The sequence below is a fragment of the Maniola hyperantus genome, chromosome 15 (assembly GCF_902806685.2).
Source record: "Maniola hyperantus chromosome 15, iAphHyp1.2, whole genome shotgun sequence".
Lineage (NCBI taxonomy): Eukaryota > Metazoa > Arthropoda > Insecta > Lepidoptera > Nymphalidae > Maniola > Maniola hyperantus.
In genome coordinates this window covers 7,783,558-7,808,778 of record NC_048550.1, presented here as the reverse complement: position 1 = coordinate 7,808,778, position 25,221 = coordinate 7,783,558, and the positions used below count along the sequence as shown (strand labels likewise).

The following is a 25,221-nucleotide window of genomic DNA, read 5'->3' as shown; positions in this document are numbered from 1 at the left end:
TTTCGTTTTGGAAATCTGGACCACATTTAACCTAATTCTATGTATTATTTTTACGAATGTAATGATTTATTTCTGCGAAGAGCCTTATCTATGCCGCTGCTATCGCGTAACAGCACTGCATTTTCTATATTGATGCGGCACTCTGCAACCAGCACTGCTACGTTAGGTACCGTCATCTTACGCCAAAACTGTAAGTGATAGCTAACGGTACTGCATCCACTTACAAAAGATTCTAGATTTAACATTAAAAATACTTTAAGAAAATTCAAAAAATTTATTTACACTATTTTCATATAAATGGTTAGTCTAAATATACCTACAATAAAAACTACAATATACAAACAATGAAAACGTTGTATATATATCATCATTCCACTGCCTTCCCCTAATCATTTGCCTAGTAAAGAAATTCACGGAAAGTAAGCAGATACTGGCGTGGCCCGATACGTCGATGGTCTGGAAGACTTCTTCTCTCTGTAGTCGACTTTCGGCAAATCAGCCACCTTGTTCTCTTTTCCCTTGCTTTGGGTATTTGCTGACGAAGATCTTAACACTTCTGTAACAAGAACAAAATATTTAAATTAGGCCTTGAATATTAGAATATTTGAAAACAAATCACGAGATAAGTTGCAGGCAATATTTTTTCCCAATGATAGAAAATCCTGCAGAAATCAAAGAACGTTTGACGTCATAACAAAGATGGAAGCATATAAATATGGACTGCAAGACGGCTGCAAAACTGCAGTTGATATAACTGCCGACCGATACCGATATAAGTTGCGCAGTCCGCGAGCAACGTGCCTCGTTCTTATTGAAAAAACGTTGCAGGATCCATTGTATCCAATAGTGAGCGAGTGTCAGCCAATCATAGGCGATTTCGATTCTTTGACATGGCTTTTTCTTTTTTTAGGGACCCGTACCTCAAAAGGAAAAAGGAACCCTTATAGGACGTTATGCGTATGTCTGTCTGTCCATCTGTCCGTCTGTCTGTCTGTTCGTCGTGACTGTTAAGAAAACTATAGGGTACTTCCCATTGACCTAGAATCATGAAATTTGACAGGTAGATAGGTCTTATACCACAAGTAAAGGAAAAAATCCGAAAACCGTGAATTTGTGATTACATCACAAAAAAATGTGTTCATGACAAATATTGGTGTTTTCAACTTTCAAAGTAAGATACTATAACCAAGTGGGGTATCGTCCTTTACCTCAATTTTAAAACAGGTTTTCTGGGTTGAAATACGTGGAAAGCCATACATATTAGTTAGTATTTGTGACATTTTCGTCTTCATGTTTTTTTTTCTGTACGTTTGTTTGGTGTTGTTGTTTTGTATCTGTAAACTGTGCGCTATGGTCTCAAATAAAAGAGTATTTATTTATTTAATTATTTTTATGCCTAATAGTTTTTGATTTATCATGCAAAATGACGAAAAATACGACTGTATTACCCTCGGTGCGCGAGAAAAAAAAACTCCATGTTAGTCCGGTAGATAGCGGATGGATTCGCTGAGATATTTTCACGCCATTCAAAAATAAGATTTTTGTGCAGGTTCATTGGCGTAACTTCTAAAAGTGGTGGTACTGTACAGTGTAGGTACACTGTACACCCATGCAAAGTTCATTAATATGACGTGAAAATGGATGAATAATATCCTATTGGATCCTAATGGAATTTACCTTTTCTGCACGCTTGGTTATCGTCAAGCGCTGGTTGGAGGTACTTCGGATCCAAACCAGTTTTACTCGGGACCGAAAGTTGCGGGCTTTCCTCTATACTTGATCTGGAGGTCAAAAAGAATAATGTGGAGAAAGTTCTCAATTCGGCTCGTTTTTTGTAGTGTCTGGCAGGAAATATTGTAGATTGACCTTTAGAAAGAGATAGCGGTTACGTAGAGTGTTGTCTCTATCGCTGAGACCGACAAAAGAACGCTCTACAAAGCATCTCTCGAAATCTGATTCTAAAGGATGATGAACAATATTTCTTTCCTGCTACTGTAATGATGTCTTCCCGACCGAGCTTTGGTGACAGTCTCTAGTCACAAGTTGGCCATTTATATACTTTAAAATTTAAATCATAACAAGATACAAAATAAAACAGTCAAAAAATAATCACTACCCATATTATAATGCAAAAGTGTGTTTGTTTGGTGATTTGTCCTTCAATCACGCCGCGAAGGAGCAACAGTCAATGTGATTTTTGACGGATATAATTGAAGACTTGGAGAGAGACATAAGCTATTTATTATCCCGGAAGATCAAAGAGTACCAACAGGATTTTTGGAAACCGAAATCCAGACGGACTAAGTAGCGAGCATCAGCTAGTCACGAAATAAAAAAAAGAATATTACGTACAGTTTAGAAGTAGCATAGAAGTTGATAGTTTCGTCGGTGTCTTGTGACGAGTCGTTCTGGACATTTTTCCCCAAGAGGTAAGGCGTGGAGCTGGTCGCCGACTGAAGAGCCGTTTTGCATTTGGTTTGGATATAATAATCTTTGGTGGCTTCATTTTCATCCATTTTCTTACGAAGCCACTGGATTACTATACAAAATAGTAAGATATAAAATAGAATTATTAGTGTTATTTGCTGATCCAACACATCCATACTAATACTAATCCATACTATATGTAAATGCGAAAGTGTCTGTCTGCTAGCTTTTCACTGCCCAACAGTTCAACCGATTTTAATGAAATTTGGTACAGAGTTAGCTTACATCCTGGGGAAGGACATGCTACAGAGATAACATGGATCCCGAAGACAGACATATACTTTTTATTCCAGAAAAGCAGAGTTCCCACAGGATTTAAAAAACCCAATCCGACACTGACGAAGTCACGGGCATCATCTAGAAATATAACAAATGCGAAAGTTGTCTGTCTTTAACCATTTCACGGCTCAATCAAATGAATCGAGAACTTTTTGGTACAGAGAGAGCTTGGACCTTGGAGGACGTAGGATACTTTTTTATAACGCAAAACCAGAGATTAGAAAAACCTAAATCGCTGACAAAGTCGCAGGCATCATCTTGTAGTCAATAATAATAATAATAGTTTTTTTTTTCAGGCATAAAAAACCCCATATACTTACACATTTAAAAATTACAATAAAATAAAATTTACATTACACGATATCTTACAACTAACTGAAATGGTTAAAAAACTCATTTCAGATGTCACAGGTCACAGGTATTACTTTCTGTTCTTATCATGGTGTACAGATAGCCAATAACTAAAAATAGGGCTGGGCATCCCTTCACAAACGACCTTGAGTATTGCATTGTTAGAGCTCCGAAGTCTTTCCCAAAAGGGTGCTACGCGAGTTCTAACAATACAATAGAAGTCGGGCCACCCCCGCTTCGGCAAACATAGTAGAAGCACTGCAATACCTCGGCAATCCCATGAGTATTCGGAATGCGTCGTATAAACGACTTTTTAATAATGAATCAGCACAAAAATATATAAAAAATCTTTTTTTGAACAATATACCCAATATAGTGAAGTAGTTCATGGTGCGGTCTAAGGTGATGCCTCATCAATCTTCTTTTGTATGTACTACTAAAATTGACGATACGCTAAGGCTTTCGTTTTCAATCTTCAGCTTTAACAGTCTGACAAAAAATAACTAAGTACGAGTATATACCCATTACCCACCCATATGGTTGTTCTTAATAGTTTCATCACGATCTCTGAGCGCCTGTTCATTGCTTTCATACTTTTCCTTTAGCGTCTCAAGCTCGCACCTAAGTTTCTCCATACAATCTTTCGTTGTATTTATTGCTGATTTTAGATCTTCTATCTCTTTCGAGTTGCGGTCTATAACTTTTTCCTGCTCTAAAGCTATAGCGGTTCTGCACAGCAACTAGAAGAAATTGTCGGTATTAAAAAACCGGCCAAGTGCGATTCAGGCTCGCGCAACGAGGGTTCCGTAATTCAACCGTCATATGATACCCCACTTCATATAGTTATCTTACTTCGAAAATTGAAAATGTATTAGTTTATGACCACAATTTAATATTTTTTGTGTGATGTAACCACAAATTCACGGTTTTCAGATTTTCCCCCTAATGCCAGTTATAGACCCACCTTCCTGCCAAATTTCATGACTCTAGGTCAACGGGAACTACCCTGTAGGTTTCTTGACAGACAGACAACAAAGTGATCCTATAAGGATTGAGGTACGGAACCCTAAAAAGAAGAAATAGTACAGATACGAACAACTCCGCACTGTGAATGCTTTCATACAGATGGCGTTAGCTAAACGTCCAGTTGGCGTCAGCTACATGTAGAGTTGGCGTCAGCTAACCGTCCAGTTGGCGTCAGTCAAACGTACAGTTGACGTTAGCTAACATCCAGTTGACGTCAGCTAAGCGTCCAGTTGATGACAGCTAAACGTCCAGCTGTTGGCGTCTCGTCCAAAGCTTGTAGATGTATGACTTGATTAATCATTAATTAAAACATTAATTTACTATTACTATACTACTAGTATAGTAATAGTAAATACATATTTTAGTGTCTGTATGTATGTATCTGCTAGCTTTTCATGGCCCAACCGTTTGACCGATTTCGACGTTTCGTAAAGAGATAGCTTGCATTCCGGGGAAGGACACAGGCTACTTTTGGTCTCAGAAAGTCAAAGAGTTCCCATGGGATTAAAAAAAATTGTGAATTCACATGGACAACATTGTGTACATCATTTACTTGGTAAAGAGATTAATTTGTATTCTGGAGATGGGCATAGACTACTTTTATCCCGGAAACTTAAAGAGTTCACAAGGGATTTTAAAAATATAAATCTGCGCGGACGAAGTCGTGTAAAAATTTAAGAATACCTTTTCCTTCATTTCTATGAGCTCGTTGCTTTGCTTAGATATAATTTGGTTAGCTTTCAGCAGTTGCTCGGTCGTGGAGTGGGCAGCTTCACTGTTCTTATTGGCCAAGGATTCACTTAGAGTCAAACGCCTTTCGAGGCTTGTCTAAAATTCAAAATTATATATTAATACAACATTTGTTACAGTTCTAACTTGTATAAAGAAAACTTAAAACTATGAAAAAATAGGAACTGTTAGAAAGTACTGCGCTTACGGAAAGCATCCTAGACATAATTGAAATAGAAAGAAAGAATGCAAGAAAAACAATTATTCATTGAAAGTTGATTCTTTAAAATCAGGCTCAAACTTAACGATTCAAATTTGAGTCTTAATAGGGACAAGTTTTAAAAGCTAATAAACATGGCATGTTGATGAAGCTACCTTGAAGTTTTTATTTACCTACCCCAAAATCGACCAACGCCTAAAAAAAAATTTCGTTTTAATAGTTCATTTTACCATCGAGTCTCCTAACACCTGACGCATTTCTGTTGGTCTTGATTTCATACTTTGCTCATCGTCCTTTAGTTGGGTATAGATAGTTCAATCTACATCGACGCGCCCCACTCCAAGTCACAATCAGTTAAGATGCAAGTGTGCTATGTACTGCTAGGTGTGCATTCTATCGCCGTAACGTGCAAAGACGTAATAATAAAAAAAATAGAACAAACCTTTTCCATCTTGAGGGTCTGTATGTTATCATTCAGCTCTTTTATATTGTCTGAACTGTCTTTCACTGCCTAAAATTACATAAAATGAAAATTAATAAGTAATATAAAAGAAAACTATATTTTTCTGACCCTCCCTAGCTTTGATGGATGGAATTTTTAAAACCCTTTTTTTGCTTTATGGAGATCACGTCATACATGCATGAGAAATTTCAGATTCTAGACATGCTAAGGATCTGTTCGACGTAGTCCCCCCTCTCGCCTTTTTACTAGCGAACCCCGATGCATCCCTAAGGTCTGTGTATTCGAAATTCCACGGACTCGTACGAAGCGATTTGCTTCCTCGTTTCTAATACGCACTATGATGATGAAGAAGTTAAATAAGTTCATACCTTTTCCAAATATGCACATTTTGAATTAAGCTGATTAATATGCTTTTCCTTCTCTGAAATATCTCTTTCTAATGCTGCATTTTTAGCTTTCAAAGTCGCCACTTCAATATGAGTCTTTTGTACTTCCTTTTCTAATAAATTTGTTCTTTGTGCTTTATCACTAAAAATTGTCAATTAAATATATATTTCTAATAGGTACACACTAGAAAAAGTAAAGCTTAATAAATATAAATTCATAAAAGACTATTTAACCTTACCGAAGATAAAAAGTATAGCGTATACGCGACAGGTAGAGATGGCAATCGGGGTGGGTACGCCCTGCACACCCCCCGCGCTAGCCCGGGCGACGTTCGAGTGTGCGGGGCGTCCCCCGCCTCATACCCCGATTGCCATCTCGACCTGTCGCATACTATACCTAATTAATTAAAAAAAAATCCATACTATAAGTCCCGCAAATTGCTAATGCTCGTGGCCATTTTAGTGACGTCAGCAATAGACGGAAGTTTCGAGCTGATGGTATATTTTTATGTCGGCTGACGTCATAATGACGTCATTTCGATTTTAATGAGACATGGTTCCAGCGTAATAGCAATTTGCGGGACTTATAGAATATTACAAATGCGAAAGCTATCTCTGTACCAAACATTGAAATCGGTTAAACGGATGGGCCGTGAAAAGCTAGCATACAGACAGACACACTTTCACCTTTAAATTCAAATTCAAATATTTTTTTCAAAATAGGTTATAAGCTACTATTTTTTGATAGTCGGTTGTTGGATTTGTAAGATATTATAGTGGTGATAATTATTACGCGAACTTAAAACTAAAGCTACGGGTTCCAAACGCGCCCAAGTCTGTTAAGTAACTTATTCCCAAGGTTTCTTATCATTTAAATAATCCTTTACATTGTAATAGGATTTTTCAATAAGTTTACGTTTTATGAAAACTTTGAACTTGTTGAGAGACATCTCCAATATGTTTTCTGGAAGTTTATTATAAAAACGTATAGAATTACGAACAAATGAATAGCTAACTTAGCCTAGAGGTGAGTGTTACAAGCTTATTTTTATTTCTAGTATTTACATTATGACAGTCACTTTTTTTTTAATTTTTATGGACGTACAATAAATTTTCAAAAATATATTGCTTATGCAATGTCATAATTTTAACTTTATAATATTAGTATGGAAAGTATGGATTACCTAATCTGGTATTCCAGCTGTGTGATGTTATCTCGTAGCTGCTTGTTATTATGCATCAGTTCTTCTATCTCTTTGTCTTTTTTGCTCAAATTTTCCTGAGACACTGCAAGCAGGTTGTTGGAGTTTATCTCTGCACTTTTTTGTAATTGTAGTTTTTCCTGTGAACACATTTCGAGTACAATATAGCTAGCTAGCTATAAAGAATAATAAATATTACATGTACAACTTTACAATCAAATAAGTAATAAATATCTAGTTAGTCCTAACAGGATCTAAAATTCTAACAGGACCTTCAAAAAACACGAATCCATGCGGGAAAAGTCACGAGAACAGACTAGTACAATATTTACCTGTGCTAAACGATCCTTTTCCACTTTTAGGGCATCTTGATACTCCTTCTCATGCCTCAGTTTATCTTCTTCCATTTTGGACACAGTGAGTGTCAAGTCGTGAATCTTTGCCTCCATCTTCAAGCGCTTATCATGCCACAACATTTCATTGCTTGATGCCTGACTTTTTAGAGCTGCCAACACCTTCTATTAAAATAAATTCTAAAGTAAATATATAAACACTAACATGGAATCTTTTCATTTAGTACCCTACAAGAGGCACAGGATAGCAGCACAATCAAAACGTTTATGAATATTATGTCATTCTATGCATTGTAATATATTATACTTATTTAATAGACTAGGCATAAATAATTCCATACTATAATAAATCCAAAATTCTGTTATTTCTTTGACTTATGGAAAGGTATAATGCTTATACAGTATGCAGCAGACAATAAGGTACATCAACCTTTAGAAGGAGATAGCAGATTTGTAGCATTGTCTCTGTCATTGTGGCTAACAAAACTTCATTTAGGTATGAGTGACAGAGATAACACTCTACAAAGCCAAAATGTCATACTAAAGGCTGAGGTAGATTACTTTCTGCCGCGTACTGTACATCTGGAGACAGTAATAGAACACATTCTACCTCTGGAAAATGAAGCATGAAACAGGACTTTTTATCAGACAAATTAGTAAATCATAATGATTAAAAGTAACGGTATAGTACGCCACAGGTTGAGATGGCAGTCGAGGAAAGAACACCCTGCACACCCACACAGCCCCTGCACTAACCCAGTGAGGGCGAGCGCAGGTGTTCAGAGCGTCTTCGGCCTCATACCCCGATTGCCATCTCGATCTGTCACACACGATTACATATATACATATATATATAGATTCACATCAAAAACTTTTTAATAGCAGTTATATTTGAGAATATATGCTCAATTTACTCTTATAAAAGGGGGACTTTTTTATTAATGTGTGAATAGGATTTTTTGACTTTCTTGATGCTGACACTAGTAAATATTAAAACAAAATTAATATCTCTAACTGGAGCCCTTTGTGGTATTGTACACTGCTTACCCCATAAAGTTCGTTATTTAATCTATAACTCCTTTATAAAACCACACTTAGATTATCTAATCCAAGTCTGGGGTTCAGCCGCTATTACTAATCTTAAAGTACTACAAACGGCACAAAATAAATTGATTAAAGTTTTATTTAATTATGATTTCTCAACATCAACAGAGAAAATATATAAAGAAACTAAATTAATGAATATAACTGGGCCTTTCTCTACTAACTGGAAACTTGTCTATTGACAGTTGTCCCAACCCTATTTTTCTAGAAAATTAAAAAAATAATATGTTAAGTCGATAGATAGTTATAATATAAATACATATAAACAAGAAACCATTGTAATTTTTCCTTATTTTTCGAATTATAGGCAATTTTGTAAAAAATGCGGCAGAGGACTGTTTCGCCACCCAGAGGACTGTTTTTTCCACCCCAGAGAACAGTTTATGTCAATGTTAATATGAAGAAAAACACAATATTAATTATTAAATGTAATCAAATAAATTCTCTTCTTTATTGAATACTGTATCACATACAGAAATTAAATACTTCTAATTATCAGGAACAAATTCCGAGTTTAGCTCTCTAAGTAACGAATTAAAATAATTATAATCAAAATTAAGCTTAGGTACTAAGAATCAGCCTTGTTTACTTATCAATGCAGACTTATTTCTCAAAAACAGGTACAGGTATATTAAAATAATAAAATATTCGTTTCCCTTTTAGGGCAATGTCTGGGTTTGGCAACTTCTTTAATACTTGGTCAAAGGACACATCAGAAACATCATTTTCATCGACTCTGAATGTGTGTCCTTTGTCATCACAAATTTTTAAGAAGGTTACTGTTAGTTCGCCTTCTTCCATGTCTATCTTATTGATTACTGCAGCATAACAATATTCAGTGTTTCTTACTAGAAATTTAACCAAGACGTAATCACCGATGGTGTAATTCTGTTGGTTGATTGAACTAGGTCCAGCCAGTGCAGCGTCGTCGTCGGTCTCCATTGTGGAATCCTGTGAGTAGTCCATGTTTTCACTTGCAGAGTCTGTGTAAATATCATCTACGTTAAGTTTTGTCTTGTTTTTGTACTGTAACACTCCTAAATTGAAATGCTGGCACTCGTCTTCACAAGGGCAACTTAAACTTTTCATTATGAGTTTAGCGGCAATTGGAGCTGATTCCAGAGGACTTCTTAATATTTCAGCCTTTACTTGATGTATTTTTAGAGTGCCACTAAAGCTTTTTAAATTAACTGTTTCATTTTGAAGGTCGTCTGTCAATTCTTGGATGGCTTTATCGTTGATTGTGAACAAGGTAATTGCGGAACATCTTCGTTGAATAGCCTCTACAAATGATTCCAAGCTATCAATATCACCTCCTGTAGCGACGACGGCATCAGCGGTCCTCTTGCAGGTTGCTCCAATGCCATCAGGGGCCCCTTTGCCATGGCCACTCTCAGAATAGTTCCACGTAAACTTCTTCACATTAAAAACCTCTTGTTGAAGCCTTGATGCCAGGATGTAAAACATCGTTTTGTTTCTGTATTGAGTTACGGGTCCATCGCTGACGAAGTGGATGCTCTTTATGTTAGGTGTGAGAGTTTTAAAGATTGGCCGCAAATGTGCCCATATAGCAGCTGGTGAATGTGTGAGATTTTTGGAAACGGTACAATAAGACTTGATAGAGTTTTTGGTATACACCACCACAGTATGAAGACTTAGCTGAAGTCTCGACCCTCCAAAATGAAATGCTTGTATTTCTTGACCGTATTTGGAACAATAATTTTCTGAAAAATCCATATGTATGATAGCGTCTTCGCCAGTAAGGTTTTGTTTGTATTTCTTGATAGCATTGTATTGATGGGTAATGTTTCTCTCGTGTTGATAATAGGCTTGCAAATCCTCGTGCAGCTCTTCTATTAGTTCTCGAGGGCGAACCGTGAACGTTTTCTTTAGGTATTTGGTAACTGTTCGAGCATTCTTGGTCTTGGGGTCGTTGTAAGTTTGTTTCTCGGATATCCATTTTTTAAATTCAATAGGCTTGCTGTCATCAAACTCCCTGTAGTCAGGATTCTTGTCGATACAGCGTTGGCAGGTTCGTGACAAACATAGCTCGTCATAGCGATTACAACATGTTTTTTCAAGCAGTGCAGTGTGACTATTGTAAGTCAAAATTCTTCGCCTGTGCAATGCTGTCAGTTTCAGATCGATGTTCGCGTGCTTTATGCAGAGGCACGTGTCACGTTCGTTTACATTTGGTGTTATGACCCAGAAAGGACGTAGACGACAAAACGTTGTGTAGCTTATTTTAAAATGTTCAGCTTGAAACTTCTTGTATAAATTTGCGATGCTATCCGATAGATATCTTTTCTGTTTTTTAACCCCTTTTCTGGTCAGGCATTCTCGTTTTCCTGCGCCAAGTCTGCTGTTGTCATCATTTTCATAGAAGGTTTGTACAGTATTTATGCAATCAGATGAAATTTTGTCTTTACGAGTCCGAAGCTTGGGTACTGAAACTGATTGACGCGCTGACTTCTGAATTGTTTTATAAGATATAGCACTATCTTTGCTTCGCCATAACTTGTACTTGTGTATTAGTTGACCGGACACGACTTTTCCGAATATTTGTTTTTCTTTGCAGGTTTTTAAATTAGCGTAGTTTTCTTTCAGCTGTGCATTCAACACTTCACCGAATAGCGCCTTTTTGACTAGTTCTCTGCGAGTTTCTGGCGAATCACACATTTTGGTAAGTTTAGTGTTAGGTGTGTCTACATTTTCCTTTGTCTTAGCTTTTTCCAAACGTTCTAATCTCTTCCTATACTTCTCTGATTTTTTTTTGTAATACTCGATCTTTTTGTCTTTATCCTTTATAATTTTGTCACGTTTCTTTCTAGCATTACGCTTTCTCGCATTACTTGCATCACTTCGTGGAATGGTCATAGTTAGTATTGATGGAGAGACAGAACTTTGAGGAGGTGAACCCTCGGATTCGGGGGTATTTTGTCGTACAAAATTGTTTGTAATTTCTTTCAAAGCTTTTTTTTTTTTGCGCGATAGGTAGCACAGTGCTTTCTCCATTCTTTAGTCACAGCTTTGTGTTCACGTCGACTCATATCTTTAACTGGCTTTCTTGTACCTTTGTCCTTCTTTCTCTGGTAGTTTCGTCGTTCTTTTTCCTTCAATTGCTCTCTTTTTACAGGGTCATTTTTTAGCCGTTGATATCTTAATCTTTCTGCAATTCGTTTCTGCTCTTTTATTTCTTCTTTGGTTTTAGGTTTCTTCTTTGGTGGCATTGCGGCAATACTAAAACAATAAAACATACTTTCAATATTTAAAAAAAAACGTACAGGTTTAAAAACACGTATGTTACGTTAACTTTACGTTACTAATTACTATTATTTTATATTCCAAAATCCATAATAATAGAAAACAAAAGACCTGAATTAGCGTGACAATATTGGTAAGAAAGAAAGAGGCTATCGACAAGCAGTAGGTTAGCGCAGACTATAAAGAATATTAATAATAAACACGGACGTCAAATAAAACAGTCCTCTGTCACATTGAACAGTCCTCTGTGTTATAAATTTCCAGAAGACTGTTGCACAGAGGACTGTTATTTTTACGTAAAAAATGTCATACCACGTATCAGTTTAAATATTACTTCATAACACAGAAACAGCTATAAATTATCACACTGAGCAATTATTTTGTTAAATAAATATAATTACAACACATAAAACACCGTAAAATAGACTTACCAGAGGAATGTTCACTCGACACTACAGAAACGTGGCCCCCACACAGACGCGGAGTTGTCACTGCGCAAAATGGCGGCGACTTGTTTAGCATGGCGACCGAGCAAACTTCACACTGTTAACGTTCGGTTTCAAGGGAAATGTAACCACAATAGTGTTTAATATTTTTGTGGCGCGATATATTCAAATTGTTCAGAGGACTGTTCAAAAATGTATGGACAAAATTCGAACACTAGTTTTTAGTACTAAAAAATTATCTAAAATTATAATTGTTTTTTGTTCACATGCATTCAATATTCTTTATGTTTATAGAGTTATAAGATTTTACATTTTTAAACACAACTAATAAAAACCGAACCGAATCATACTCGATCTGGAATTAGGACATAACAGAGGACTGTTTTTAATGGCTTTTAGACCGAATTTATTAAATGATAATGATTCTAAATATTGATTAAGCTTGGCTCCTTAAATAACAGGTTATATATTGTGTGTTTTAATAAATAAAACTATGCATTAATATAGCCAAAGTAAAAAAAATGCTAGGACAATGATTTTCCTGTTAGTAGAGAAAGGCCCAACTAATACTTACAAATATTACACTTGTATCTTAATCCGAAAGCTACTATCAAAAGAAATACATTCAAATATAACCTTCACAATTAAAAATAAATATCCTCAATTACAACGATTAAGAAGTGCCAACAATATAATCTTACGCCCACCAAGGACTAATTATGGTAAACGAAATATTACTTTTGAAAGTGCTCAATTGTATAATAAACTTCCTAAAAATATTAAAGCTTGCAAAAGTGTAAACATTTTTAAAAAACTACTTTAGGCCCATTTTAGCAGTAAAACTTAAACATAAATAGTTATCTTATGAAATTAATTGTTAACTTATCATGTAGAAACATTTTTTTTTTGTTGTCACATCTAGTAACTAGTTGTGTATGAATCTATGTAATCTTTGCAGTGAATCAGCCGTGGCTCGCGTCGTTCGTCGATCGACCCGCGATGCGTCGGTATATATTTGTTATGATGGTGCTTTAAAATTTTAAAACTACCTACTAGTATAATTATTATACTAATTATTATAAAATAATATCATACTTAACATGTACCTACTAGAAATTAGAAATGTATATAATCTATGATTACCTACTTAACCTATTTTAATTAGGTACCTAATATGTATTCACTGTGCGCTTAAAGATGAAATTTTGTAACCCACTTTTTAATAGCCTGTAAGTTCCATGTAAGTGGAAATTTCTTTATGGAATAATAAATGTCTTAATACCCAAGACTGTAAATTACAAAACATTGATGCTACATGATTTTGTGTTTTTGTATGTACATGATTTGAATTTTAGTGACAGTATATATATTTTTTTATAATTCGACCTAATTTAATATTTATTAAATAAACTATTAATAAACTTAAATCTAAAAAACAACAACTTTAATTAAAACTAAAATAAATTAAATTAAATCTAAAACCTCATCGAGACCACCGCAGCGAGGCATTGTACCCAAGATGCTGGCAGCATTACCCTTTTGGATGGCCAAACTAATTCTTTGACCAAGGTAGCTGCCAGCTCTCGGGTCCCCGGTTGACTCCATAACTCTTTTCGCAATTTCTTCAAAAAGAGCTCGAGCCCCCGGGCCCCACGGCCCCAAGCTCTCCACACCAAAAGGCACGAATACGAAGCTCCCATCGAGGTTTTCATATTTGCGCCTCTTGGCCTGTTCGGCGCTGTTGGCCGCTGCACCCGCCATAGAGGAGGTCGCCTGAATGTGGGATGCAGCTAAAGTGTCTACACAAGTTGCATCCCAAACAAGCGACCTACCCATCTTCCACGGTACGAGCGTCATACCATCAGGTCTCTTGCCATCGCTACGTGCCAAACCAATAGGTTCTAGTACAGCTGGCACATGGGCGGTGGCAAGGAACCTCCGGATGATGTCGTTAAAGGTACTATGGCGGGAGAAGCGTCCAGCGCTTCTCGAACAGGAGAGCCCATGGTGGCCGAAGGCGTCAACGCAGTCACCGCAGTGGCAACGGTGAGGCTGGTTTATTGTGGCGCCAAGCCTAAGACCAATAAGAACAGAAAGTGTCGTATGGTCTAACATAGTGCCCAGGTTGGCAGAGGGAAGAGCATGTAGCCAGTAGCCGGACTCTTTTGCAGAGACAGCTGTCAAAGACAAAGGTCTTTTTTAGAATTTGCATTTGCTAGTAAAGTGTCAAATGTCGTTTTGCAAATAATTTCGTCCCACTGTCTCTGGGAAGAAAGAGAAACCGGCACTTGGCTGGGACTATGCATGGACCATTCATTTCTTGCCTCTGTTAAGCCAGACACCTCTATGGAACCCAAAGAATTGGATATAATCTTGCCATAGAGAGTGTGTGTACTGTAAACAGAGGAAAGAAATGCTGGCAGCGAAACACTAGAAATTTTGCGAATTCCCAGACGTCCATACCTGATTGGAAGAGAAGCCTGGGACCATGCTTGATTACTTATTGGACAATTTAGAATACTAGTGAGAATATTTTTAACAAAAGCATCCAAATTGTCCAATAAAGTATTAAATTTCCAAAGTGGAGAACATCTTAGATTAGTGACAGTATTGAGTATAATATTTAGCTGTAGTAATATTTTATTTTTGCATTCTTTCTGTTGAGGCAGAATATAAAGAAATTGTTTTTTTTTAACCTATGGTATTACCATGAAAATTTACCCCATCAAGCTTTTAATAAATCAAAGAAGAAAGGCATTAGGATATCATGGTTATTATGAATATATACCTTCAATTCTCCAATAGTTTCTGACATGTGCTGTTTCACATCACTATCGCAAGCAGGCCCAGTCTTCAAAGATAAATGGATGAGACGTCTAAACTCATTGTGTTCCACTACTTCAAAATTGTACTGGATTGGACTGATTTGGTGTACAATCAGAAACCTGCAAAAAAAATTGAAAGAATATTACAAGTAAAACATAAGTCCACTACATCTGTACAGGCTAATACTGTATGCAGCATAATAGGAACATAGTACTGCATAAATACAAATAAGCTGTTTGTATCTTACATATTATTCGAAGCACATTGCTGCAACAGCCTCACAACTTGTGAAGGAAAACTATCGAAGTCTATAAGAAGTCCTTGTTGCTTTTTCAGATCTTCGTAGTCACATCGCGTCAAATTGATCCTGCATAAAAATGTTGGGTCTTCATCGTCCGCTAAAGTGATCCTCTGTAAATTTCCATTTGAAAATAGGTAACTAATTTGTTTAAACTTCAAATAATAAATTAAAATATATACTTTTAACGAACCAAACTATCATTTTCAAACAGTTTATCCACTGTTAAAGTTAAATCCTTTTTAGATTCTTCAAATCCTCTCTTAAAAGTTATGAAGTATTTTCCTTTGTGAAATGTCTTATAAACCATTTCTTCACTTTATTTTGTTTTTATTAGAAAAAGTTACACATTTTTTCAATGGTTCCAAACATGTAGGTACCAAATCAATGTTTATTTCACCGACCGGAAAAATTGATTTGATCACAAATTGATTTTGTTTGTCGATTTTGAAACATAATCTTTTCAAAATCAAATTGACAGTTGACATTTGACAACATCAATAACCCCAGAATAAACACCTGTAGAAGTAGCCCATTTGTTACTCTTACTGTTAGAGCGAGATAGTTAAATGCATTTAATCTCTTATTGTGAATAGGCTTGCTGTACAGCTATAATTATTATTAATTGTTTGCTGTATGTGCTGGATGAATTTTGCATCCAGCGAGCGCCCCCACCACCGCCCGCGTCGTGCAGATGGACAGTGAATAGCGCGGACGTACAGCAGAGTCATCCTGCGTCATGCATGCTTGATGGTGAATAGACTTGCTGTACAGGATCAGGATGAGGATGTATCACCATGGATTTTACCATTTAGAGGTAGTTTCGTAACGTGAGTGCCCTCTCTCTCTCTCGTTTAAATACTCTTTTGCTTGATGCGTGCACGATGGTGTGTATGCTACATCCAGCACCGCGGCCTTGAGCTGAAGTACAGCCGGGATGGATGGTGAATACGGCGCTTTATTAGAAAGTGACAAAATGATTATGTTTTGTCCTTATCACCGTGGCCACTTTTTTTTGTTTGCCAAAATGTATTTGTACGTGAGTAGTTGGCAAACAACGTGAAGTATAGGAGAAATGACATTTCACAAGTAAGAAAATCTGCTTGAGCGAGAGGGACTGAGGGGGCCACGCTAGTTGCAAATCCGGACATATCTGTGCCTAAACTGTTAGTATTTTTATTGTGATAACTAATATTTTTATTTATTTTGTTTAATGAATAAAATAAACCATTGATCTGTATTAAACGAAGAACGCCATTATCTTAAAAATTAGTGTTTTTTTATAATTTTTAGTGGCCATAGAGTCCATAGACAGTAGAATGAATTTGTGACGTCAATTCACAGCTGTCATTTCAGTTTTCACATTATAGGTAATGTCAAACGTGAATCAGTTATGAGTATGATTCATTCCTTAGTATTAATTGTTATTTTAAAAGAATTATTTTATTTGTGACCTTATACGTAATATATGAAATAAAGTCTATAAGACACTAAGCAACTACAATGATGATAAGCTCAAAAACAATAAAGGATGCCTGATGTGTGTGTTTCACGTAGCTGTTCAGTGTTTGTACTTTGTCGTCGGCTGGAAGTGTTGAAGCTCCAAAATGCCATTCGATTTTCTATGCTGTGTAAGACCTGGTGTGGAAGACATAGTAGAGCTAGATTATTCTCACCATTCACTAACGGATGTGCCAACGGAAGTGTTCGTGTACGAGAGAACCCTTGAAACCCTGTTATGCCAGAGTAATCGCATAACAGAGCTGCCGCGGCAGCTCTTCATGTGTCATGGCTTGAAATACTTAGATCTTAGTGACAACGAGCTTCAGGCGATCCCCACAGCCATATCATCATTGGTAAATCTGCAGCATTTAAACATTAGTAGAAACACTCTAGCATCCATACCAGATAACATGAAAGCACTAAAGAATTTAATGTTCTTAGATCTTAGCGTGAATCCATTAGAAAAATTACCTGAAACAATCACTAACCTCATCGCTCTACAAGATTTATATCTTAATGACACATACCTGGAGTATCTACCTGGAAATTTTGGCCGTTTAGCTAATTTACATATTCTTGAATTAAGAGATAACTATTTGATGATTCTACCTAAATCTCTGTCACGTTCCACTGAGCTCTTAAGGTTAGATATAGGACAAAATGAATTTCAACAATTTCCTGAAGTCATTGGAAGATTTTTGAAGCTAAAAGAATTGTGGATTGACAGTAATAGTTTTACATGTATTCCTGCAATAATAAAGCCTCTAGAAAACCTCATTCATTTAGAAGCTAGTAATAATTTGATTGAAGAGCTAGCCCCAGAAATTGGTTATTGTACTCGATTGGAAGATCTCACCTTGTCAATAAATAGTTTGACACAGCTCCCCGAAAGCATTGGACAACTGAGCAATTTGACAGCTCTAAAGTTGGATAATAACAGGCTGTATTCTATACCAGATAGTATAGGTCAGTTAAAAAACCTGGAAGAATTAATGCTAATGTGTAACTACATAGATAAAATACCATCTTCGATTGGTCTGTTGAGAAATCTAAAATATCTTAATGTTGATGAAAATATGCTAAGAGTGATCCCACCAGAAATTGGCAGTTGTTCAAACCTATCGGTCCTATCACTCCGTGCAAACAAGTTGACAAAAGTTCCACCAGAAATTGGACATTTGACTTCTCTAAGAGTTTTAAACCTAGTAAGAAATTCATTGAGTTGTCTACCCCAGTCCTTATTAAATTGTGATAATTTAGTTGCCCTCTGGCTCTCTGAAAATCAAAGCAAACCTTTAGTGCCTATGCATTCTGAAGTAGATCCTAATACTTATGAGCAAGTCCTTACTTGTTTTCTCTTTCCCCAAGTGCCTTTGACTCCCATTGAGGTTAAATCAGATAATGTGAAGCCAGAGAATACAGAAGCACCAAGTGCACCTCGTCATATTAGTTTTGTTGATATGAAACCTGCCATAAAGACTATAGAAAAGCCAGGGCAATTACGCAGAGCACCTACTCCATATCCAAAAGAATTGAGAGCTATGGCAAAACATGCAAGAAACATCCACAAAGAGGGTACACAGGATGTATCTCCCCCTATGCAAAATGCAGTTCACATAAAAGCAGCCAAAATAACTCCTACTCTGCAACAAAGATTTGCATCAGATAACAAAGTTGATAGTGGCAATACTTGCAATGACAACTCTGAGGGGGTCCAGCAAGATTCTATGACAACATCAGTTTATGATAATCTACCTATAGAAAATGCATATGACAAGCCTTTAGATCTTAACTATGAACAAGACAAAACCTACAAGAGTGTGGATCATGCTCTCTATGTTGACAATAATACTGGCACTGAAGTGTACAAAAGTGAAAATATGGACTCATGTGGATTAGCACCATCACATTATATAGTTAAGCAGAATGATAGATATTCACCAAGACAAGATACTAGATCCAACAACTCTGTGCCATCCAATAATTATAGAGGACGCACAATAGAGACTAAAAATTATCCTGCAGCAAATGATCACAGTTATCATAATTGCACTGAGGATGGTTACCAGATACAGAGATTAAGTGCCAGTTCTCAAGAAAGACATCCTACTGAAGAAACTATACTATCACCTCAATTGAATGAAAATCCTTATTCTGTAAGGTGCAGAGTTGACAACTTACCTTCTTTTGAGCCTGCTTATCCTAGAAAAGAAATGACATGCCATTCAGATGCAAAATATCATGGTGATGCATATGGTACTGAAAGTTATCCTTGTGGTACAGAAAAAATTTATGCACAAAGGAAATATGATGTTTTTAACTATCACCCTCATGCTGCCCGAGATATGCCAAGTCCAAGAGTGAACACAGTAAGCCAAATAGTTAGTTCCACCACTATGCCAAATTTATGTAATTATAATAATATGTATGCTCCTGCTAATATGGATGCTCATCATTACGCACCTGCAATGCATCAAACATCATCCCCTAATTGTAACCTTTATGAAATGTCCACTGCAAGCCCAACTTATGTTCCTTCACAATCACCAGAACTATACTCACCAACAGGCCACACTAATGCAACAAACCCATATCGCATGACAAACACACCTCTGGTATCAGACGACGGCAGCTTTACTCATATACCTTCTATTCCTAGTCAAAATATGTATGATATATATGATGCTATACCAGCCTCATCTAATGCTCCAAGTGTGGTAAGTCATCGGCATAGTCCTAGTGGTCTGTCAGAGACAATGTATAGGAGGGGACAGCCTCCTCCTTATCATATTGCAGCTCCATATACAAAACATGCTCAATATTTTAATGGTACTGGAGGATAATGGTCATTTGGACAATAGATAAGTTTTATAAACTGTTTAATATTATTAACTTTTTTTACGAACATAAATTTGTCCTGTTGGCAACTGTTTTCTGGATGTGCAATTTAAATGTGATATCATACTGTTGAACTTAAGATAATTTTTAAGGTGCTAAAGTGGATCACTGGAATGTTTTCCGAGGGGCTATTGAAAGAAGTTTCAGCAAAACGAAAGCATTAAATAAATTTTATGGGAGGCAATAGAAAATCTTGTAGGTACTTTGAAGTACAATTATGTAACAACTATGTTGTTTCATTTAGGTATTGTTAATAAATGTCCAGAAATATCAAATTGTCAATGTCTTATTGGAAATAATATATTTTTAATCAATGATTTAATATTAGTCGTGTGTGTATCACAGTACACATATTCACAAATTTTGATTTTTCTGGACAGTTATTAAATAAATTATAAGAGTAAAACAGAGACGTCTATGTATTGAAAAGTAACATATTTTTTTATTCTCTTTCTTGAGTGTGATGATATAAATAATTCTAAGATTGTTCTTACAAGTCTTATATTATTATAGATTCGTTATATTGAAATAATTATGCTTAATGATTGCTCTCTATTATTACTTTCCTTTTTATGCTTGGTTTAGGTGCTGAAGTTCCTATATGGATCAAAAATATTTCAAGCAGCAGTAAAACTAGATACCTAAACTAGCGGCACGCTATGATGGCCGGTTTGACGTTTGTCCGCTCATGAAGTTCCGTATTAATTGATAACGACTTTGAAGGAAATAATTGTATTACTTTATTGACGATAGTGATGTGCAGAGATTCATAAATTTTATCGAATGTAGTTTTAGGTTTAGGACTCAAAATTTATTTATTAAATTGATTTCTTAAATGTATACAAGTGTAGAAAAATCAGTTTGCACCATTTAAGGGGTGAATGTACTTGTGAATATGAACAATTTTCACTATGTGGACAAACCTCTGAAATCGCAAAAAAATATCAATAAATTTTTAAAAATGGAATCTAATACGATCGTCACATAGGATCGCTGGCTAGCACAACTACTACCTCCGGCAAACTCGCGTCAATGCTCAATGCAAAACAAAGCAGTTTCGAATTGACGTTGCTTCGAAAAGTATAAACTGTCAGTGCAATGCGATTGTGATATAGTTTTGACCTGGCTTTGGATTTCAAATATTGATACTGCATTACTGTTGACCCTTGCTCGTTAATTTGGACTCTGTTCAAGCCCTTTGTTGTGGATTTCGTCGATATGACCGAACGTACGCAGAGAACTGTTCTAAATAGTCAGACACGTGAGTTCCTAATACGCCTTCGTAACTATTTCGATCGTGAAGCTCAAAATGGAGGGCCAATTTTACCTATAACGTCAGTGGTTGAACGCGTAGCTGATGCGCTTAATATTGGACAACGAACTGTTAGACGGATAACTAAAAAAAAATATGGCGAGACTGGCACAGAAGAAAATAAACTTCACACACCAAAAAAGAGAAAACGAGCAAAACCAGTCGTAGGCATCGATAGCTTTGATGCCGATGCTATCCGAAGACATGTTTACGGCTACTATTTACAGAAGGAGTATCCAACAAGAAAAAAGTTGGTGCATTCACTGAAGGAAGCTGGATTATTCTTCGGTGGGGAAAGTTCTTTAACGAAGATTTTGAAGACCATTGGATTTCGATACAAAAAATGTAACAAACGCAAAATATTGATGGAAAGATTTGATATAGCGATGGCAAGGTATACTTTTTTACGGCAAGTGAAAGAAATCAAAAATTGGCAAAATGTTGTGTTCTTGGATGAAACATGGCTTAATGCTAACCATACTGTAGGCCGTTCTTGGAACGATGACACAGCAGCATCTACTTCCAAAGTTCCTGTAGGAAAAGGATCGCGACTTATAATTTGTCACGCCGGAACCATCAACGGGTTTGTCGAAGGTTCTCTCATGGCTTTTGCGTCAAAAACCACTGGAGACTATCATGAAGACATGAATGGAGAAAAGTTTACTGAATGGTTTACCTCAATGTTGTGTAGCCTCCCTGAACCATCTATTATAATTATGGACAACGCCCCATACCACTCGATGCAAATTGACAAGCCACCTGCCCAATCCCAAAAGAAAGCTGATATCGTCGCATGGCTTCGTAAAAATGGCGTAGATGCAAACATGAATATGTTAAAAGCGGAATTAGTACGTCTTTTAAAAGAAAACAAACCAACCAAGATCCGATACGTCATTGACGAAATAGCATTAGAACATGGGCACAGAGTTATACGGTTACCGCCTTACCATTGTGAGTATAATGCGATTGAGTTGGTGTGGGCTCAAATTAAGGGATATGCTGCAAGACACAATACAGAACCCCCATTTACCACAAAAAAAATGCTAAAATTATTAGAAGAAGCTTGTGAACATGTGACTAAAGGAGACTGGGAAAAGGTTGTGAATAGAACTGTTAAATTAATAAGGGAAGATTATGAAAGAGATGTGAAAATAGATAATATTATAGAAAACGAACATATAATTATTAATGTATGTGATGATAGCAGTGACGACAGTGAAAATAGTAGTATGGACGAATCTGATTAATTATGGCCTTTTGTGGCACCTTTTTCGGTATCTTTTGTATTCATATGTTTCTTGTGTGCATATAAAGTATGTATATTCATTTTCGTTCAAATATTCAGTTCGTTCAAATAAATTAAATAAACATATACATTTTTGTTTTATTAAACCTATTTAATCAGGTACAAAAACAAAACTTAATTGTTTTTTGTTCGAGAATAAATTGACATTCCACATCACTATTGTAATGTGTCAAACCGGCCATCATAGCGTGCCGCTAGTGTAATATATTTGCTCTGCTCTGCTCTTAGTTCCTACTTTGTATGTATTCGATACTTATATATGTTTTTATATTATTTTTAGTACATCACAATTCTTTTTAATTTATTTATGCCTACTATGAGTAGTAGTTAAATTATTGCCTTGAAAATATTATATTTCTAGAAATATACAATGACTAGATGATGCCTGCGACTTCGTCTGAAGGGCTAGGTTTTTAAAAAATCTGATGGGAAAAAATATAGTTTATTAGATATATGCAAACTATCTCTACCAATTTTGTCAAAATCGGTAAAGCGGGCAGGCAAAATATATAATTTCTTTAGAATTAAATGCAGAATGCTATAAACTATTTATTTTTTATTGTAATTTATTATGCATTTATAAACGGCTAAATGAGGGTCGAAATTCAGATGTACTTATTATAATATTATTATATTATAATATAATATATTATAGGTAATAATAAATAATTCTAGATGTTTTAAATATTGATCCCAATGGGGAATTTAATTAGCATGAATAAATAATGGCGTAATAATATTATTGATTTTATCGTATTAGTGATTGTATTACTTTTATTTTTTAGTATAATTTGTAGCTGTTGTAAGTAATGGTAATTTGAAATAAATTTATTTAGTATTAATGCAAAATATTAATAATAAATAAATTTATTTTTACTTTTCTTAACAACACAAAAATAAATATGTCGGGTAGTTCACGTTTTTATCATAAATGGTGTCCAGCGGGAATTTTTCAACTTTAAATTATTGTGACTCCTGTGTTAGCGGGGCTAGCGGGGCGTGGGAGGTAGCATTTGTTGCGTGGACTTTGCGGATTAGTTAGTAAAGATGAGTCATTGGTCGGGTGCGCATCGCGCGTTTGCGGTAGAACAGTATTTGAAGTGTGGTGAATCGTTGGTTCGAGAACGTCGTGTATTCTGTTCCCACTTTCACATTCGGCGATTAAGCGATGGTCCAAGCACGCAGCTTATCTGGTCGTGGGTGAAGAGATTCCGTCAAGAAAGAACAGTGGTTAATAGGCCTCCTCCGGGACCGCACCCAAGACCAGATAAGCAGCTGCGTGCTTGGACCATCGCTTAATCACCGAATGTGAAAGTGGGAACTGAATACACGACGTGCTCGAATCAACGATTCACTTCACTTCAAATACTGTTCTACCGCAAACGCGCAATGCGCACCGACCAATGACTCAATTTTACTGACTAATCCGTAAAGTCCACGCAACAATAGCTACCTCCCACGCCCCGCTAGCCCCGATAACACAGGAGTTACAATAATTTAAAGTTGAAAAATTCCCGCTGGACACCTTTTATTTCACTTTGTGGATAGTACATTTGCGCAATGCGTTGATTCTGAATTTCTATGTATGCGGTTCTAATTTTCACCAACCAAAGTGCCCTTAACATTATTTATATTATTGTGAAAATTAGGAATGGAGCGCGCATTAATAATTTAGAACGTCCGCGTCATAACTAAGTATAGTTAAGTTGAAAGTCAATGTTATTCGACTAATCGGCTTATTCCGTTTATTCCCACTAAAACAGCCACCCTAGAGTGTACGTACACTCTGAAACATGTGTCCGTCTGTCCACCCCAGACGGTGAATTTGTATATTTTAGTCCATGTCGGATAGACGGACTTACGTTTCTGATTATACACCTAGGGTGGCTTGAGGTGGTTGTTAAATCAACACGAGCTGATACCCAGCATGCGTTGCAATGCGACTTGCTCGCCATTAATTGCAATTTGATGGTACTATGTTAGAAATATTCACGCAAGTATCAACAAACTTTGTACAAAATTTCAACATAATCGTCATCCGATTAATAAGTTGAAATTTTGTGGGAACGCAAAGGTAACGAACGAACGAACCCAAACATATTTTTTTAAATTTATAAATGGAATTGTATTAGCTAAAAGCAAACTTCCGAATGTAAGATTAATCCCGTGAGTTCTCCTGAAACCTGCTTTTTTAGGTTCGGATCGGGCGCATTGCACATCGTAGTTACTCGTACATAATGAATTAGATCTTTCAGTATTTATGATTATATATAAAACTAGCGTATTATAGGATAACTAGGTGTCATTTATGTATTTATTAATAGCACGAAAGTACATTGGTACGATACACTGTAGTCACAAGATATTATCACAAAGTGAGGAATCATCTTCAAGTATTTCGTATTCTGTATTGTGTAGTCTATTAAATCACGTGTAGGTATGTTACGATTTGAAGATAGGTCTATTTTAATGAGTCATTTTTTTTAATAATATGCAAAGAACAAAAATATAGGTGTCTAAATATAAATCTAGTGTGTCAAATTCATTTTTCGTTTTACATTTTCATTCATTGTTTGGAATCAAGTCAAGCTTAGAACAAAATCAAATATGAAATAACCACTTACGCTTGGAGCTTCTTAAAATCTAACGCCGATTATAGAAGTGCTGCTCGACCTATTCCGGGATTTTCCTCTCGACCTATTTCAAATATTAAATGAAAAAATGTTAAAGAACTAACCACAACACACTTTTTCACTACCTACAAAATA

The 25,221-nt window shown here is 36.0% G+C and overlaps 2 protein-coding genes across 6 annotated transcripts; one reads left to right on the top strand and one right to left on the bottom strand.

Moving 5' to 3' along the window:
- Window positions 1-260: 260 nt before the first annotated feature.
- On the bottom strand, window positions 261-25,162 carry LOC117989130 (spindle assembly abnormal protein 6 homolog). 4 transcript variants are annotated; one of them, XM_069503397.1, is made up of 12 exons: window positions 25,078-25,162; window positions 15,384-15,547; window positions 15,099-15,255; window positions 7,476-7,661; window positions 7,126-7,283; window positions 5,924-6,083; window positions 5,535-5,603; window positions 4,828-4,971; window positions 3,650-3,857; window positions 2,353-2,539; window positions 1,678-1,781; window positions 261-556 (listed from the first exon to the last, which is right to left on the bottom strand). In XM_069503397.1, coding segments are annotated over exons 2-12 (1,521 nt in total). In that variant the 5' UTR covers window positions 15,386-15,547; window positions 25,078-25,162; the 3' UTR covers window positions 261-410. The 4 variants fall into 4 exon arrangements, with proteins under 4 accessions (XP_069359498.1, XP_034832326.1, XP_069359496.1 ...); XM_034976435.2 differs by lacking the exon at window positions 25,078-25,162 and adding an exon at window positions 15,628-15,885; XM_069503395.1 differs by lacking the exon at window positions 25,078-25,162 and adding an exon at window positions 15,628-15,750 and having other exon boundaries at window positions 15,384-15,575.
- Lap1 (leucine rich repeat containing protein 7 lap1) lies at window positions 15,437-20,474 on the top strand. 2 transcript variants are annotated; one of them, XM_034976430.2, is made up of 2 exons: window positions 15,437-15,571; window positions 16,097-20,474. In XM_034976430.2, exon 2 carries the CDS (start codon window positions 17,042-17,044, stop codon window positions 19,778-19,780), a length of 2,739 nt encoding a protein of 912 aa, XP_034832321.1. In that variant the 5' UTR covers window positions 15,437-15,571; window positions 16,097-17,041; the 3' UTR covers window positions 19,781-20,474. The 2 variants fall into 2 exon arrangements, with proteins under 2 accessions (XP_034832321.1, XP_069359483.1); XM_069503382.1 differs by having other exon boundaries at window positions 15,465-15,571; window positions 16,031-20,474.
- Window positions 25,163-25,221: the final 59 nt, after the last annotated feature.

Coding starts and splice junctions, on each gene's coding strand:
- LOC117989130 (XM_034976435.2), bottom strand. CDS start 15,744: ATGGTTTATAAGACATTTCACAAAGGAAAATACTTCATAACTTTTAAG. Junction 6,084..7,125: donor CAGCTGGAATACCAGATTAG/GTAATCCATACT, acceptor GACAATTTTTAG/TGATAAAGCACAAAGAACAA. Junction 1,782..2,352: donor TTCTATGCTACTTCTAAACT/GTACGTAATATT, acceptor TTTGACCTCCAG/ATCAAGTATAGAGGAAAGCC.
- Lap1 (XM_034976430.2), top strand. CDS start 17,042: ATGCCATTCGATTTTCTATGCTGTGTAAGACCTGGTGTGGAAGACATA.